General features: G+C 42.2%; 1 protein-coding gene across 1 annotated transcript in view; it reads left to right on the forward strand.

Moving 5' to 3' along the window:
- Nucleotides 1-17,473, forward strand: part of TDRD12 (tudor domain containing 12) — a gene marked incomplete at both ends in the record, with an annotated part of 82,317 nt that overhangs the window by 15,337 nt on the left and 49,507 nt on the right. Inside the window, 5 exon segments of the mRNA XM_079724064.1 lie at nt 713-832; nt 6,322-6,377; nt 7,768-7,853; nt 13,749-13,938; nt 14,504-14,593. Of these exon segments, the coding sequence (XP_079580190.1) occupies nt 713-832; nt 6,322-6,377; nt 7,768-7,853; nt 13,749-13,938; nt 14,504-14,593 (542 nt within the window).

A 17,473-nucleotide genomic window follows, 5' to 3' on the forward strand; every position in this document is an offset into this window, starting at 1 on the left:
TGTTTTGAGCAAGAGAATCGTATGATTAGAGCAGGGAGGCCTGGAGGGGCGGTTAGTGCAGCCGCCTTTTCTAAACTGTCCAAGACCAAGGTGGCCAGGCTGCCCATACATGGCCCCTGAGAACCTGTTAATGTCGAAACCATATGTTCAAGTGCTCTGTCGTTTGCCTGAAGGAGAATGGAAATAAAAATGCTAAACAGCTTATGAAACCTCAGTCCATCAGCTCTTTTGTGCAAAGTTGACAAATACTAATTCTTAAAACATCTGCTTATTTACAGAAGCTTCAAGGTAATTCTGGTCGTGTATTGAAATTGCTATTTTAAAATCTTAAATAGAATTTGCTTCCAGGTTTGTTCGTTATTACCCAGTGTTTCTCAATCTAAGGCGACAGTGTTTTTCTAATGCCTCCCTGCCCCCATGCCATGAAATTTTAATGCCAAAGATTACTGAGTATCTTTTATGTACTATATGTATATCTGTGCTTTATACATAAAAAAGTAAGATTTTTCTCAGCCCCCAAAAACCAGTTTTCACCTTGCTCGGCAAATGTCTCCAAGCACTTGCTGCTGTTGGTGGCTATAATAGAAACAGAAATAATCAGGTTTTGTGTGTTTTGTTTCATGTTAAGTATTTTAATTATGTAGGTGTACTTTAAAGAAATATGTTATATATAATTTTTTTAATCATGGAACTCTTTCTCTTTCACTGTTAGTATTCGAGTTGCAGTAGAAACTTTTATGCAGCTTCCCTACAGAGCAAAAAAATTCAGACTGTACTGCACAAAACCTGTCACATTGCACATTGACTTCTGTGAAGACAGCACTGAGATTGTGTAAGTACAGCTTCTAACATATGCTGAATCATTAGTAAAAGTCTTAAATTGAGTGTATGATGTTTATGTGAAATCAGATCCTCCTGAGAAGTGCTAAGCGATTTCAAAGGTCTCTTGGTCCTTCAGGAGGTGTCTTCTGAGTCACTGTGTCAAACCTGGCCATGTAGCCCCATCTCCAGAGGCTGTGGTGTGAGGGGGTTAAAGTATGGTCTGAGCTCTGTGCTATTCGGCTTCTTAACTTACAAAAAGGGATAAATTAAGTGTAAAGAGAAACATTTATATATCGGATCATGGAGCATTAAAAAAAAAAGTCCATGACATCCTTCTCCAGCCCCATTTCCTCCCTCCTTCCCTCCTGGGAGGCTTCTGTGACCTGTTCAGGCTCTGAACTTGCAGACCTTTTTCAGTGCCTTTATACATATTCACATGCATGGAGCTTTTAATGAAAATTAGAACACACTGTCATATTGGCAAATTTAACTTAAGAATATATTGAGTTGGCCAAAAAGTGCCTTTGGTTTTTAAGTAAAAATAAAGGACACATTTTTCATTTTCACGAAGAGCTTTATTGAACAACATATTTACCCTTTTGTTCCACTACCTTCTGCCATTTTTCAGGCAACTTCATAATTCCATCTTCCCAAAACTTTTATCTTTTTGAGCAAAGAACTGTTCCAGGTGCCTTTTACAGTCATCCAGGGAATTGAAATTTTTTCCATTAAGAGAATTTTGTAAAGACCTAAATAAATGGAAATCCGAAGGTGTCTGGTGTATACAGCAGATGAATCAGAACTTCCCAGCCAAGCTGTAACAGTTTTTGCCTGGTCATGAAAGAAACATGCAGTCTTTGTGTTATCCTGATGGAAGATTATGCATTTGGGACTTTCCTGGTGGCACAGTGGTTAAGAATCCGCCTGCCGGTGCAGCAGACACAGGTTCGATCCCTGGTCCAGGAAGATCCCACATGCTGCGGAGGAACTAAGCCCATGTGCCACAGCTACTGAGCCTGCGAGCCACGGCTGCTGAGCCCACATGCCACAGCTACTGAAGCTGGCGCACCTAGAGCCCCGTGGTCCGCAACAAGAGAAGCCACCGCAATGAGAAGCCCGCACACCGCAACGAAGAGTAGTCCCCACTCGCCAGAACTAGAGAAAGCCTGCGCGCAGCAACGAAGACCCAGTGCAACCAAAAATAAAGATAAATAAAATTAAAAAAAAAAGTGGAAGCCAAATGTTTTTTTAAAAAAAATAGAGAATCGTATGCAGAAGTATGGTCAAGAAGGTGTTTTTTGCTTAACTTATGTGGAACCCAAACATCAAAGCGATTAACATAACCAAGCTGGTGCAAATGATTTTAAACGCTTGATTTGGATATTTTGAGTGTGTCAGCTATCTCCCACATGGTATAACATTGATTGTTCTCAATTACTGTCTCGATTTGATGGCTATCAACTTCACCTGGTCTGCCCGACCATGGAGCATCGTCCAATGAGAAATCTCCAGCACGAAACTTCGCAAACCACTTTTGACACATTCGATCAGTCACAGCACCTTCTTCATGCACTGCACAAATCTTTTTTTGCATTTCAGTTTCATTTTTACCTTTCTTGAAATAAAGCATAATATGCCAAAAATGTTGCTTTTTTCTTCCATCTTCAATATTAAAATGGCTACACAAAAATTCACCAAAAATTTTTTTTTTTTTTTTTTTTTTTTTTTTGCGGTACGTGCGCCTCTCACTGTTGTGGCCTCTCCCGTTGCGGAGCACAGGCTCCAGACGCGCAGGCTCAGCGGCCATGGCTCACGGGCCTAGCCGCTCCACGGCATGTGGGATCTTCCCGGACCAGGGTAGAAACTCGCGTCCCCTGCATCGGCAGGCGGACTCTCAACCACTGCGCCACCAGGGAAGCCCTCACCAAAAATTTTTGATTTTTTTTTTTAATGCACACTGATAAGACAGCTGTCACAATACAGTCTAACAAAACTTTTTCAAATGAAGTTAAACACAATTAAGTGCTACTAGAGCCATCTTATGGAAAAAAAGAACAAACCTTTTGGCCAACCCAGTATTTTGAAGTTCTTTGCCAGTACACGTATTCCCTTCTACTTTCAGTCGTTTTCCTGGGTGAATACAATTGGCATACTTGCTGTCTTTAACCACTCCTCTCTTGATAGATTGTTACCAAACCATTTTGCACTGTACATTCTCATAAGAATATAGGTAAATCAAAATGAGATATATAGGTGTAGAAATGTATACATGCATGTATGCACATGTGTACACATGTATCTCTCACTCACACACACACACACACACACACACACACACACACCCCTGTCTAGTAATTCGACCACATTGCCAGTGTGGATGGGTCCCTGCACTGTGCAGTGCTGTGTCGGGGTTATGACTGTGATATTTGCTGTCTTGAATGAGCACTACCTGAGGTCCTGGGAGTAGCCCCATCCTCCCCCTCCAACACTGTGGCTTTGTGGGAGAAGAAGCTATGGGAAGCAGCACAATTTTTTTTTTTTTTGGCGGTACGCGGGCCTCTCACTGTTGTGGCCTCTCCCGTTGCGGAGCACAAGCTCCAGACGCGCAGGCTCAGCGGCCATGGCTCACGGGCCCAGCCGCTCCGCGGCATGTGGGATCTTCCCGGACCGGGACACAAACCCGTGTCCCCTGCATCGGCAGGCGGACTCTCAACCACTGCGCCACCAGGGAAGCCCGAAGCAGCACAATTTTGATTCAACTTGCACATCCGGGTGATGTTGCATTCTAAGTTCTCTCTGAACTTGGAAACTGCCTCTCTTATGGATGCTTCTGTGGGCTTTGTGGAGACCCTCCCATCTCCACTCCCCCAGCCCTCATCGCCTGTAGCTCCCTTGGGATGATGAATGCATCACTCTTGCGGCTGCCTCGGAATCCACACTAATAAGCCAGCTGGTCTCTGCTGAGGCCGCTGCTCCGCCAGGCTGCCCAGCAACGCCTGCCCCCTTCCTGTCCCTCTTGCAGAGCAGCCAGCTCTCCGTGCCCAGCTCTTCCTCAGAGGCAGACCCCTGTCTTTCTCATGCCCCCGCTGCATTACCCCCTTCCCAGCGCCACCACAGTGCTCCCCAGGGGCCTTCCCAGCCTTGGACACACCCAACCCTAGGAGACCCTCAGTGTAGGCGAAGAAGGGCTTCAGGTAAGTGATCTCACTGGGTTTTGATCACCTTCTTTGATGTTGCTGGTTTTGTGTTTGCGCCTCATCTAGAATGTCTGTCTTAACGTGTATTACAGTTTTTGTTAAATTTCCCTTCAAAAGGACTAGCAGTCTATACTCCCATCATTGGGGTATAGAAAGTGCTGCTTTCCCCACACAACGTAGAATATCATCATTAAGTTTTGCTTGTTTGCTGGACAACAATGGTATTTTGTTTTAAGTTGTATTTTTCTGACTTGTAAAGTTGGGTATCTCTTCACGTTGTTTGTGTGTGTGTGTGTGTGCGTGCCTGTGTTGAGAGAGAGACACATACACAGACACACAGACTAATTGATTAACCTGTGGCAGACTTGTTGATTTACTTGTTCATAGACTAGATTGATTTTTCTCTTGGGCCTTTTCCTTACTAGGAATCTACTACATTTTGTTAAAAAACAAAAAGCTTATTAGGTAATTTTTTGTATAGCAAGGTTTTAAAACCACTGTATTGGTTTGTTTGTTTGTTTATACCTCCCTTCGGAAACCCTTTGTGATTCTCTTGCAGTAATGTGCTTAGTATCTTAGTAAAAATAAAAATAACAGGGCTAAGTGCTTTATGTACATTACCTCATTTGATCTTTGAAACAGCCCTTGGAGGATGGTGATGGCATCTCTGATAAATAAAACCAGTGGAGAAACATAAAACATATCACTCTAACCTTACTTTATTTTATTTTTGTTCCATGCTTCCAAATATTGGTTTTTCATGATCTTCCACTGCCTATAGCTTCTCCTGCGATTTTCTTGCCAAAGCATAGTATGACTCTGACTCCAGTTTGGGAGTGTGTGTGTGTGTGTGTGTGTGTGTGTGTTTTAACACACCACCAAGTAATTAATGCAGCCTAACCTCACATAGCATCAGATCCCACAGGTTAAGGGCTCCACCCTACAAGACCTCCCCCAGCCCCCCACCCCGCAACTTCAGATGCCAATTTCAAGTCTGGGTTGTCACCTGTGCTTCTGACTGGGATGGCTATAAATGAGAGGTTCCCTTCTTGGGTTTGATTAATTTGCTCACAGAACTCAGAGAAACATTTTACTTACTAGATTACCAGTTTATTATAAAAGATATAACTCAGGAGCAGCCAGATGGAAGAGATGCACAGGGCAAGGTGTGAGGAGAGGTGCTTCCTTTCCTCTCCAGGCACACCTGTCCCCCACATCTCCACGTGTTCACCAGCCCAGAAGCTCCCAACCTAGGCCATTTTTGGTGTTTATGGAGGCTTCATTACCTAGCCATGACTGAATAAATCTTTGGCCATTGGCAATTGATCCAACCTCCAGCCCCTTTCTCCTCCTTGCAGGTCAGGGTGGTGGGACTGAAAGTTCCATCCCTCTAATCACAAGGTTGGTTTCCCTGGCAACCAGCCCCTGTTTTTTTTTGTTGTTTGTTTTTGTTTGTTTGTTTGTTTGTTTTTGCGGTACGCAGGCCTCTCACTGCTGTGGCCTCTCCCGTTGCGGAGCACAGGCTCCGGACGTGCAGGCTCAGCGGCCATGGCTCATGGGCCCAGCTGCTCCGCGGCATGTGGGATCCTCCCAGACCGGGGCATGAACCCGTGTCCCCTGCATCGGCAGGCGGACTCTCAACCACTGCACCACCGGGGAGGCCCCCCATTCTTAAGTTACCTTGGTGCTTTCCACTCGTCACCTTGTCACTCTCATCACTGAACCCTGTGCCAGAAACAGGGACAATGACAAAATATATATTTATTATCATAAATCACAGTATCACACATAGGAAAGGACAAGATGAGAGGGAGAAATAGGACCCAGTGAAAGGGGTACCACGAGACAGTAGTGGCTGCGTTTCCCACAGCCACTTTTAGAATGTTGGTTTAACCAACACGTGTGGAGCCCTCGCTCTGTGCCAGCCTGTGCTGAGCAATCCTCACTCAGGGTCCCTGTCCTGGGAAGCTAGCATTCTGGCTGGGAGACAGGCATCGCAGGTAATGGGACGATGGTGTTGGGACAGATGATGCCGTGGAGGTGGGCACAGTAGCTCAGGAAGCCCCAGAAAGGGGCCCGTTCTCAGCGAGTCTCTGCACTGGCACAGGCGGGCATGGAAGAGAAGTCTGCTGCGGGGTGCAACTGGGATCATCACCCCCAGGCCAGAGCCAGACCCCCCGTTACCTGCATCATATGTCCAACATGTAACATCAGAAACATCCAGTGTATAATTTACTAAATGATGTTAGCGTACTGGCCTCAGCTTTTTATTTAACGAAGTTGCCTCTTTTCTCTGTTCCAGACCTGCCAAGAAGTGGGATAGTGCAGCTACTCGGTACTTTCAGAACATCCTAAAAGGTGAGGCAAGTGCATGATCACTCCAGCCTGCTCTGAACTGACGCCTTCTGTTGATGAGAGGGTTTGAGATGTGCGTGCTTAGCTGTTTGACCCCCTTTGTGGGGTTCATAAGTGACCTGGAGCTTCTTCCACCCCAAGTGTCACAATGACTCTGCACCCCTGGAATTTTGGGGGTGGATGTGGGCACCAGTAATTGACAGGTGAAATCAGGAAGGAGCTATGTGGGTGAGGACCCTTACACAATAATGCCTGTCTCTTAGTTGGCATAGAAGCTGCAGCACTGCAAAGTAAATTTACGTGCATTTCATTGAACCAACAGTTGATGAAAAGCCTAACTTTTTTAGCGAGCAAGGGGTGTAAATGGATACTTTGTGATCCCCGTCATTGCTAATGAAGATGTGTAGAATGTCTCAGCGCCTATTCAGTGTGCCCTTTTTATTTTATATCCTTGGCTGTAAAACAGACTCTCATGTGTGACATCTGTCCTAACCCCTGGCAGTCTGAGCCAAATAACTGTGCCGAACTCCAGGGCTGTTCTGAGGAGTAGTGAGTTTGCATTGCCTGGGGTGCTGGCCCCTCTCCTCCACTGCCCCACTGTCCGGGTAAAGGAGCAGCCAGAGGCGTTGCACCTGGGAGAAATGGGAGGCGCGCCTCTGGTTGTGTAGCTTGGGCCCTTGTGAGCCCACAGGGGGCCCGGGAGACCCAGGTTTGGAGCAGGCAGAGTGCTTGGGTTGAACACCGTCCTGCTACGTCTGCATAGCCTCCTCACCTGTAAAATGATATCAGTGCTTACCCCAAAGTGTTGTGGTAAGAGTGAAATGAAATGCGTTTGCAAAGGACGGGGCAGAGTGCCTGTTGGCGCCCATCCGTGGAGCTGCTCTTTGGGGCACTTGGAGGGGTGGAGTGGGCTCAGGTAAAAGACTGTGACTGGGCACGTGGGTTTGGGAGTCCCTGGCAAAGAAGAGAGGGCCCAGAACTGTGCTCGAGGTGCCGTCACAGGGTGGCAGGAGGAGGATGACGGGCTGAGGGGGACAGAGGACACATGGCTGACTTCATGCCGGGAGAGCCTGCACCTTGCCTTGCCCAGTGCCAGACCCCTTCTGCGGGAGGAAGCTGTTGAATGTTGTGGCACTGGGTAATCGTGAGTGGTCAGCAGAGATTAATAGGTGAGAAATAGTCATAGTTAGTAGTCATAGTCATAGTTTAAAGCATACTTTTTTTTGGGGGGGGGCCTTGCGGTGTGGCATGCCGGATCTTAGTTCCCTGACCAGGGATCGAACCCGCACCCCCTGCAGTGGAAGCATGGAGTCCTAACCGCTGGGCCACCAGGGAAGTCCCTCAAGCATACTTTTAATATCATCTACTTTATGTTCTTATTTATGCTATTTAGCAGCTACCCAGGTGGAAGCCAAATTGTGTGCTGTGGAAGAAGATACTTTTGAGGTTTACCTTTATGTAACTACAAAAAATGAAAAGGTAAGTGAAAGAATTGTATTAAAATATTATTAAAAATGCTTATTAAAACAGTACACACCTAGGAAAACAATGTCATTCACACAGCATATAAATTTTCTTAATCTTTCAAGGTCTGGCTTAGATCAGAAGTTAGCCAGGGGCTTCCCTGGTGGCGCAGTGGCTGAGAGTCTGCCTGCCGATGCAGGGGACGCGGGTTCGTGCCCCGGTCTGGGAAGATCCCACATGCCACGGAGCGGCTGGGCCCGTGAGCCATGGCCGCTGAGCCTGCGCGTCCGGAGCCTGTGCTCCGCAACAGGAGAGGCCACAACAGTGAGAGGCCCACGTACCACAAAAAAAGAAAAAAAAAGAAAAAAAATGGGAGAAGTTAGCCAGTACTGTTTTTCTTCTTTTAATTACTTTAAAAAATTACCTTAGTATTTTATTTAGACAGCATTTTATTCAGTAATGAACAAGAAATTATTCCTATAGTGATGAGTGTGAAATGTTATTTTCTTATAAGAGGACGTAATTTTCTTGAATACACACATTTGGTGTGGTTTTAGTTCCCTGCTTTTTCCCGTCCATAATTTTCTCATTGTACAGATATATGCTCACCGTATAGAATTCAGATACCATAAGTAGAAAGGAAGTGGGCCTCGCCTGTGAGCCCCCTCTTTTCTCCACCCAGTTACTAGCTGTTCACCTTTGGCTGGCTGCCCTTTATGAAGGGTGGTATGAGGACGCAGCAGCTCTGTACCTTGGGTGGAGGTGGATACAGCTGCAGGTCTAGGGCTGCTCAGGGCCCACAGAGGGCATCTAAAACCTCGATTTATTTTAAAACTTTGTTTTGGAACAATTTTACGCTTACAGACGAGATGCCAAAAGAGTGCAGAGATTTTTGTATGTGCTTTACCTGGGTCCTCCTAATGTTAACCATACAAACAAGTAGTACAATGATTAAAACCAGAAAATTTACACTGATCAAACATAATTTAAAAAAATCTACAGACCTGATTTGAAGTTAGCCGGTTTTTCCACTAATTTCCTCTCTCTGGTTTCAGATCTGATCTCAGATCCCACATTGCATCTGACTGTGAAATTTCCTTAGTTTCCTCCAATCTGTGACAGTTGTCTTTGCTCCTCTTTTAAGACCTTGACACTTCTGAAGAGTACTGGCCAGTTATTTTGTAGAATGTTACTCAGTTTGGCTTTGTTTGATGTTTCCTCATGATTAGCTTGAGGTGCTGCATGCTTTTAGCAAGAATGCTACAGAAGAGATGCCCTTCTCGGTACGTCCGAGCGGGGGTTATGATGTTGATAATGTTTTATTATTTGTCATCTTAATCGTGATCACCGGGTTAGGGCAGTGTCTGCTGGGTTTTTCCTCAACAGAGTTACTGTTTATTCCGTTTTGAAATTATTAAGTACCTTATGGGGGGATGCTTTGAGACCATGCAGAAAGCCATCAATGACTCTTGTCTGCAAAACTTATTTCTGTGGTGTTTGCCCATTTCCATCATGCCTTCTGCATTTTTAATTGGAATCTATGAGGAAGAACTGACCCTTCTTCCCATTTATTAATTGATTCAATAATTTATCTTAGTATAGACTCTTTGGATATTTATTTTACTCTGAGGATATAATCCACCATTATCATTATTTTCCTGCTCAAGTTGTTGCAGATTTAGTTAGGAGCTTCTTCAAAGTGGCTGATGTGTCCTTTCTGTGTGCCCCATCATAGCTGAAAGCTCCTGCTTTCTGGTACCACAGGATGCTCCAGGCTCATTTTTGTCCTTTTCCAGAATCAGCCCTAGAATCAGCCACTTCTCCAAGGAGTGGTTCCTTTTATTGAAGAATGGTCTTCAGATATTAAGATCCGGGCACTAGGTGTGCTCATTATTACTACTGGGGTGTCATTGGTTGCCCTCTCAGCAGACAGATAGGAAAGACATGTATGTACGTTAACCCACTTACACAAACGTTTACATCTATTCCTAGATCTATCCATCTGTATATATATTAAGAGCTCTGGTTCGTCCAATTTCAATCCAGCGCTGCAGGGTTCATTCTAGCCCTCCCCTCTCTTCATTCTTCACACCTGTCTCTGACAGTAAGAAACCTGCGTTAGCTACAGTATAGTTACTTGATTGATCCTCGTATTCACGTAGAGTAATTTCAGACTTGCTAACCCACATTCTTGTGAAAAAGAAATTTGTCTTCAGCCTTAGAGCATGCAGCCCTGGATGCAGAATTACTTAGGTTAGCTCTTTTCTTCCCTACCCTCTTCAGTGTCATTGTGTTATTCATTTGTAATAAGGTTCATTTGTTACTCTTTGTGTTGTGTTTTGGGTTCCCCCACATTCTTGTTGATTTTGCCTGTGACTTTTCATTGCTTATTTTACAACTTGGTAAAAATGCCAGAATGTTGGCTCTAGGACCTGTCTTGTGAAACATCTTTTAAACAAGTTCTCCACTGACCTGCTTCTTCTTGCTTTTCTTTCTCTGTGTGTATGGCTGTGTTCGGATGACAACTTGCTTTTACCTCAGGGTGTTAAAAGAGCAGAGGCATGCTCAGCAGAGAGAACTTACAGTGGATGCATGAGGTCATAATTGCCAGAAAAGAAAAATGGGGTCAACAGTCCTTTTCTAGCTCCCGAAGGAAGCACAAGGATGTGTCCCAGTGTGTTCTCTCTCTCTCTTTTTTTTTTTTTTTTTTTTTTTGCTTGTTGTCTTTCACACAAAATTATTTTGAGATATATCCATGTTGATCCTTTTATTGTCAATATCCTTCCATTGTCTGGGTATACTACAGTGTGTTTATCCATTCACTTGTTGATGGACATTTAAGTTGTGACCCCTTTGGGGCAACTAAAAATGAAACTTCTATGAAGATGCATGTACAAGTCTTCCTGTGGACCTGTGCTTTCATTTTTCTTGGATAAATACCTAGGAGTCCCACTTCGGGGTAGTGTTATAGTATGGGTATTAAGAGCCTTCCAAATTGTTTTCCAGAGTGGTTGACCATGGTACAGTCCCATCAGCAATGAGAGTTACACTTCCTTCACATCCTTTTCATTACTTTTATGGTCATTTTCATTGGTGTGTAATGGTCTCTCATTGTAGTTTAAATTTGCATTTCCCTAGTGACTTACGATGTTGAGTATCTTTTCATATGCTGTTTGCAATCCGTATATCTTCGATGAAGTATTCAGATCTTTTACCCATTTTTTTCTTTTTTTTTAATTGAGGTATAATTGACGTACAACATTATATTAGTTTCAAGTGTACAATACAATGACTTAATACTTGTGTATATGTTTTGCAAAATGTTTAGTTAACATCCATCACCACACGTTACAGATTTTTTTTCTGGTGATGAGAACCTTTAAGATTTACTCTTAGTAGCTTTCAAATATGCAATACAGTATTATTAACTATAGCCACCATGCTGTACATTATATGCCCGTGACTTATTTATTTTATAATTGGAAGTTTTCACCTTTTGACTCCCTTCACCCAGTTTATCACCTTCCCCCCATATTCCCCCCACCCCAGCTCTGGCAACCACCAGTCTGTTCTCTGTATCTATGAGCTTGGGTTTTTTTTGTTGTTGTTTATTTTGTTTTCTTTTGGTTTTAGATTCCACATACCAGTGGAGATTATATAGCATTTGTCTTTCTTTGACTTATTTCACTTAGCATAGTGTCCTTAAGGTGTTGTCACAAATGGAAAGATTTTGTTCTTTTTTGTGGCCAAATCATATTCCATTGGGTATATGTATATACACCACTTTTTTTTTAACATCTTTATTGGAGTATTAATAATTGCTTTACAATGGTGTGTTAGTTTCTGCTTTATAACAAAGTGAATCAGTTATACATATACATATGTCCCCATATCTCTTCCCTCTTGCATCTCCCTCCCTCCTACCCTCCCTATCCCACCCCTCTAGGTGGTCACAGAGCACCGAGCTGATCTCCCTGTGCTATGTGGCTGCTTCCCAATAGCTATCTATTTTACGTTTACACCACATTTTTTTTAATCCATTCATCCACCCATGAAAGCTTAGATTCTTTCCATTAACTTGGCTGTTGTAAATAATGTTGCAGTGATCATGGGGATGCATGGATCTTTTCAAGTTAATGTTTTCATTTTCTTCAGATAAATAGCCAGAAGTGGAATTGCTAGATTGTATGGTAGTTGTATGTTTAATTTCTAGAGGCATCTCCATGCTGTTTTCCATAGTGAGTATACCAATTTACGTTCCCACCAACAGTGTGTAAGGGGTTCTTTTTCTCCACATACTTGCCAACATTTGGTGTTTCTTTTTAACAACAGCCATTCTGACAGATGTGAAGTGTTACCTCACTGTATTTTTTTAAATTTAATTAATTAATTAATTAATTATTGGCTGCGTTGGATCTTTGCAGGCTTTCTCTAGTTGCGGCGAGCGGGGGCTACTCTTCGTTGCGGTGCGTGGTCTTCTCACTGCGGTGGCTTCTCTCCTTGTGGAGCACAGGCTCTAGGCGCGCAGGCTTCAGTAGTTGTGGCTCACAGGCTCTAGAGCGCAGGTTCTAGTTGTGGTGCACGGGCTTAGTTGCTCCACAGCATGTGGGATCTTCCCGGACCAGGGCTCGAACCTGTGTCCCCTGCAGGCAGACAGATTGGCAGGCGGATTCCTAACCACTACACCACCAGGAAAGCCCCTCATTGTGGTTTTGATTTGCATTTCCCTGATTATTAGGGATATTGAGCATCTTTCCTTGTACCTGTTGACCATCTGTGTGTCTTCTTTGGAAAAAAGTCTATTCAGATCCTCAGATCCTCTGCCCATTTTTGAGTTGGATTATTTGGGGGTTTGTTTGTTTGTTGTTGCTATTGTTGTTGTATGAGTTCTTTATGTATTTTGGATATTAACCCCTTATCAGACAAATGACTTATAGATATTTTCTCTCATTAAGAGTCTTTTCATTTTGTTGATGGTTTTCTTTGCTGTGCAGAAGCATTTTAGTTTGATGTAGTCCCACGGGTTTATTTTTGTTTTTGTTGTCTTTGCTTTTGGTGTCAAATCCAAAAAATCATCTTTAAGACCAGTGTCAAGGAGCTTATCACCTATGTTTTCTTCTAGGAGTTTTATGGTTTCAGATCTTATATTCAAGTCTTTAACCTGTTTTGAGTTTGCTTTTGTATATGGTGTAAGAAAGTGGTCCAGTTTCATTCTTCAGCACGTGGCTGTCCAGTTTTCCCAACACTGTTTATTGAAGAGACTGTCATTTCCCCATTATATATTATTGACTCCTTTTTCATAATTTAATTGACCATATATGTGTGGGTTTATTTCTGGGCTGTCTGTTCTGTTCCCATTGATCTGTGTGTCTGTTTTTATGCCAATACCATACTATTGTCATTAGTATCTTTTGTCCATTTTAAAATTGGTTTTGTTTTCTTTATATTCAGTTTTGGGAGTTCTTTATGTATTCTGGATACATGTCCATCCAGATATATTATTTAAAAATATTTTCTCCTTTTCTGTGGTTTGCCCTTTACAGCATCTTTTGAAAAGCAGAAATTTAAAATTTTGATAAAATCTATCAGTTTTTTCTTTTATGATTTGTGTTTTGTCTTCACCCTCTTCCCAGATCTTTACCTGGCAAAGTCATGTTAGTTCTCAAGCACTTTCAAGTAGACGTTTTTTAGATTTTGTACTGTTTCTTACTGTTTTTCTGATCAGGAAGGTTGGTCAGAAGTATCTAGTTCACTGTTAGGAGAGCAGAAGTCAAGAGATCAATTTCTATCAAATTATGTTCTATAAAATAATTTTTCTGAAGATTGAAATTTTCGGGTAAGTTTGGCATATTTTCTGAACAGTCACCTGAGTATATTTGTCTCATTCATGAAATGTTTAAAATTATACAGGTTTGTGTGAACGATGATCTGGTTGCAAAGAACTTCGCTTGTTATGTATCACCCACGGAGAATAAGAACCTTGATTCTTTAGAGAAACCAAGATTGAATGTAAAGTCAGCATCCTTTTCCAGTAAACTCAATCCAGCACTTACTCTTTGGCCAATGTTTTTGCAAGGAAAAGATTCTCAAAGGATGGAAAGTGAGTGGATTTCACCAATATGTTTCTCTTAAACTGTCTTATTTATAGGAATCTTAGTGTATTGATATAAGTTGTTGTACAGACTTTTCCCCGTATGGAGGCAGAGACTTCGACTCTGAATTTAATATTTGAATTTTAATCCTGGTGAGTTTGTTACAAGTTTTGAGGCTCTAAAAGAGCTGCTGCAGGGCTTCCCTGGTGGCGCAGTGGTTGAGAGTCCACCTGCCGATGCAGGGGACACGGGTTCGTGCCCCGGTCCGCAAAAAAAAAAAAAAGCTGCTGCAGTTTGTTTTTATGAGAACAGGATAAAAAACTATTGTCAATTTCTTATTAACATGCAGTTACATTTTCAGAAGTCCACATGATCGTAATTTAAAGATATTATCAAAACAAGGTTTTGTTTACTGTTTTAGATACTTTAAAAAAGAGCTATTTATTAGCATGAAAATATGAGAAGAGTCACTCACGGACAATGGAAACAACTTTAAATGTTTCTCTCTACATCCACTTTTGTATTTTGGGTTTTATTTCATGCTTTAACCCTGAAATGTTTTCTTTCTGTCAGAGTCAAGTGGTTTAACTTTTCTGGCAAAGTCTCTCCAGCATCCGTTGCCCACGGGTGTCGGTGACCTCGGGCCAACCGCTAGGATCCTGGGTGAGTTCTCTTTTGCTCCATTTCATAGGCAATGTAAAAGAACACTCTGAACTATCTAAAGATTGTAGGGGTTGTTGAGAAGGGCTGTGGTGTAATTCTCTCTCTTTTACCCTTAATTTAATGGAACCAATTTATGATGCAGATGCTGACAAAGATAATTTGCCTTGCAGTCCATAGGATTTTACCATAACATAAAGAACATAACAGGCACTTGTTCATGTGTAGGACTGATTTATTCCAGCCCAGCCATAGGCCAGTGATTGTTATTTGTCTTCAGAATACACATATGGATTTATGACTGATTTTTACTTTAAGCAATAGGATGCGTAGAAATAAGAAAGAGGCGGGGGCTTCCCTGGTGGCGCAGTGGTTAAGAATCTGCCTGCCAATGCAGGAGACACAGGTTCGAGCCCTGGTCCGTGAAGATCCCACATACCACGGAGCAACTAAGCCCATGCGCCACAACTACCGAGCCTGCGCTCTAGAGCCCACGAGCCACAACTACTGAGCCTGTGCTCTAGAGCCCGTGAGCCACAACTACTGAAGCCCGTGCACCTAGAGCCCGTGCTCCACAACAAGAGAAGCCACTGCAGTGAGAAGCCCACACACCGCAGTGAAGAGTAGCCCCCACTCACAGCAACTAGAGAAAGCCCACGTGCAGCAATGACCCAACGCAGCCAACAATAAATAAGTAAATTTATTAAAAAAATAATAAGAAAGAGGCATTTATGAAATCAGAAATATCTAGTCTTTAATTCCATATCTCCAAGGTATTTAAAGAACTGGATTTGTTGGGCAAGGGTGAAACATGCCAGCCACTCTGATGCTTGGCTCACCCTCTGTGGTGATTCCTCTGTGATCACTCTTACATGGGGTGTATGTATACCTATTGATATTTCAGATATATCCATTGTAAACCTCAAGTAAACTAAAGCTTTAGTCAACTAAAATATTCCATGCACCTTAAATTTTTTAAATTACCTTGGTAATGTTCATCATAGAAAAATACAGATAATTTTAAAAGCCTGTCCCCTTTGATGTACCTACTTATTAAAATTTTACAGTTTTTTTTCCCAAAGTTTTCCAGATGTGAGGGTGTGTTTTACAGAAATGGGATCCTACTATACCTACCTCTTTGTAGTGTTTTTTCACTTCTTTCTAGGTCAAATGCATCCAGTATAACGTCTCTGAGGTGAGACTCTGTCAGTCCACTCCCTCCTCTGTGGCACCGGGAGGCCTTATTCCCTCCCGCTGAGTTGGTCAGATGGGCTCTCCTTGTGCAGAGTTGGCATGTGTGGCGGATGTTGGCATATGTGGCCCCCACTCATATTCTGATGTGCCTCCTGTAGGAATCCCAGATGGGAATTTCTGCTGAAAGGAGCCCATTACTAATGGGAATGTGTTATTTCCATCTGTGTTTTTTCCATTTCCACAAGAGCAAGAAAAATACCAGGCACTTAGATCGTGTTTAACCACTGTACAGCTTTCCATTGTATATACATATTATTTCAAGTAGCCCCAGATTGCTGGGCAATAGTTGTTTCCTACTTTCCTTTATTACAGTCAGTGTTGGAATGAACTCTGCATATCTTTGAAAAGGAAAAAGTTTGATGGTAAACAAAAGAAAGCTAATGTGAGATGTGACTGGATTATCATGTAAGAAACAAAATTATTAGGTGTTACTTATTCAAGCAAAGATTTCCTTTTTCTTGTTAATTATTGTGAGGAGCTATTTCAATTATATTTTTATTAAGTTTTGGTACTTCTCCTTGAAGTTGCCTTATTTTTTCAAAAATCAAAGTGTAGTACTTTTTAATACTTGGCTAAACAGTCAAATAGTATAGAAAGGCTATAATGAAAAATAATTTTCTCTTGTCCAGCTTCTTCTCACCCAGGCCCCTCCCTAGAGGTAAACCTTTTATTTTTTCTTAGCTATTTATCTTGGCAGTTATCTTTAAGTTTTAAAATATTTATGATTATTTTACTCTGCCCAGGCTTATGCATTCTAGACCTTGTCCTGACTTCTGCAGCAGGTTAGCTCTCACACTCCCGTTCCACACATCTTCAGTCCTCAGATACTCAGGAAGCGCCTACTGTGTGTCAGGCACTGTTCTAGGATTCATCAGAAAAGGAATCAAAATCTGTTTTCCTGGAGTTTACTTACATTTTCTCAATAAAACTTTTATTTTAAAATGATCACAAACTTCCAGAAAAGTTGGAGAGCATTACAAAGAACTTGATTTTATCCTAAACCATTTAAGAATAAGTTGCCGACTGGAACGCCCCAGCTCTCCCCAATACTTGAGTGTGTTTTTCTTAGAAATAAGGGTACTCTCCATATTCACAGTACAACCCATCTAAATCAGAAATTAACACTGATACATTGTGATCATCTAACCCTCAGCTACCATTGAAATTTTGCCAGTTGTCCCACTAATTCCTTTGTGGGAGAAAGATGCAGCTCAGTACCACTTGGTGCAATTGCCGGTCTCCCTCAGTCTGCAGCAGTCGTCAGCCTTTCCTGGATTTTCCTGACTGTGACACTTTTGAAGATTATGGACCAGTTATTTTGTAGAATGTCCTCAATTGTGGCAGATGATTTCCTGTTTCCAATTTTATTGATTTTTGCTCTGATTTTTATTCCTTTTTTCTGCTTACTTTACATTTAATTTGCTGTTCTTTTCTAGTTTCCCAAGGTGGAAACTTATATTATTAATTTAAAAATTTTCTTCTATTCTAATATAAACATTTAACGATATCAGTTGCTCTTTACTGCTTTTGCTCATCCCACAGATTCGACTCTGAATTTAATATTTGAATTTTAATCCTGGTGAATTTGTTACAAGTTTTGAGGCTCTAAAAGAGCTGCTGCAGGGCTTC

The sequence above is a fragment of the Hyperoodon ampullatus genome (genome assembly GCF_949752795.1).
Source record: "Hyperoodon ampullatus genome assembly, chromosome: 18".
NCBI classification, from domain to species: Eukaryota; Metazoa; Chordata; class Mammalia; order Artiodactyla; family Ziphiidae; genus Hyperoodon; species Hyperoodon ampullatus.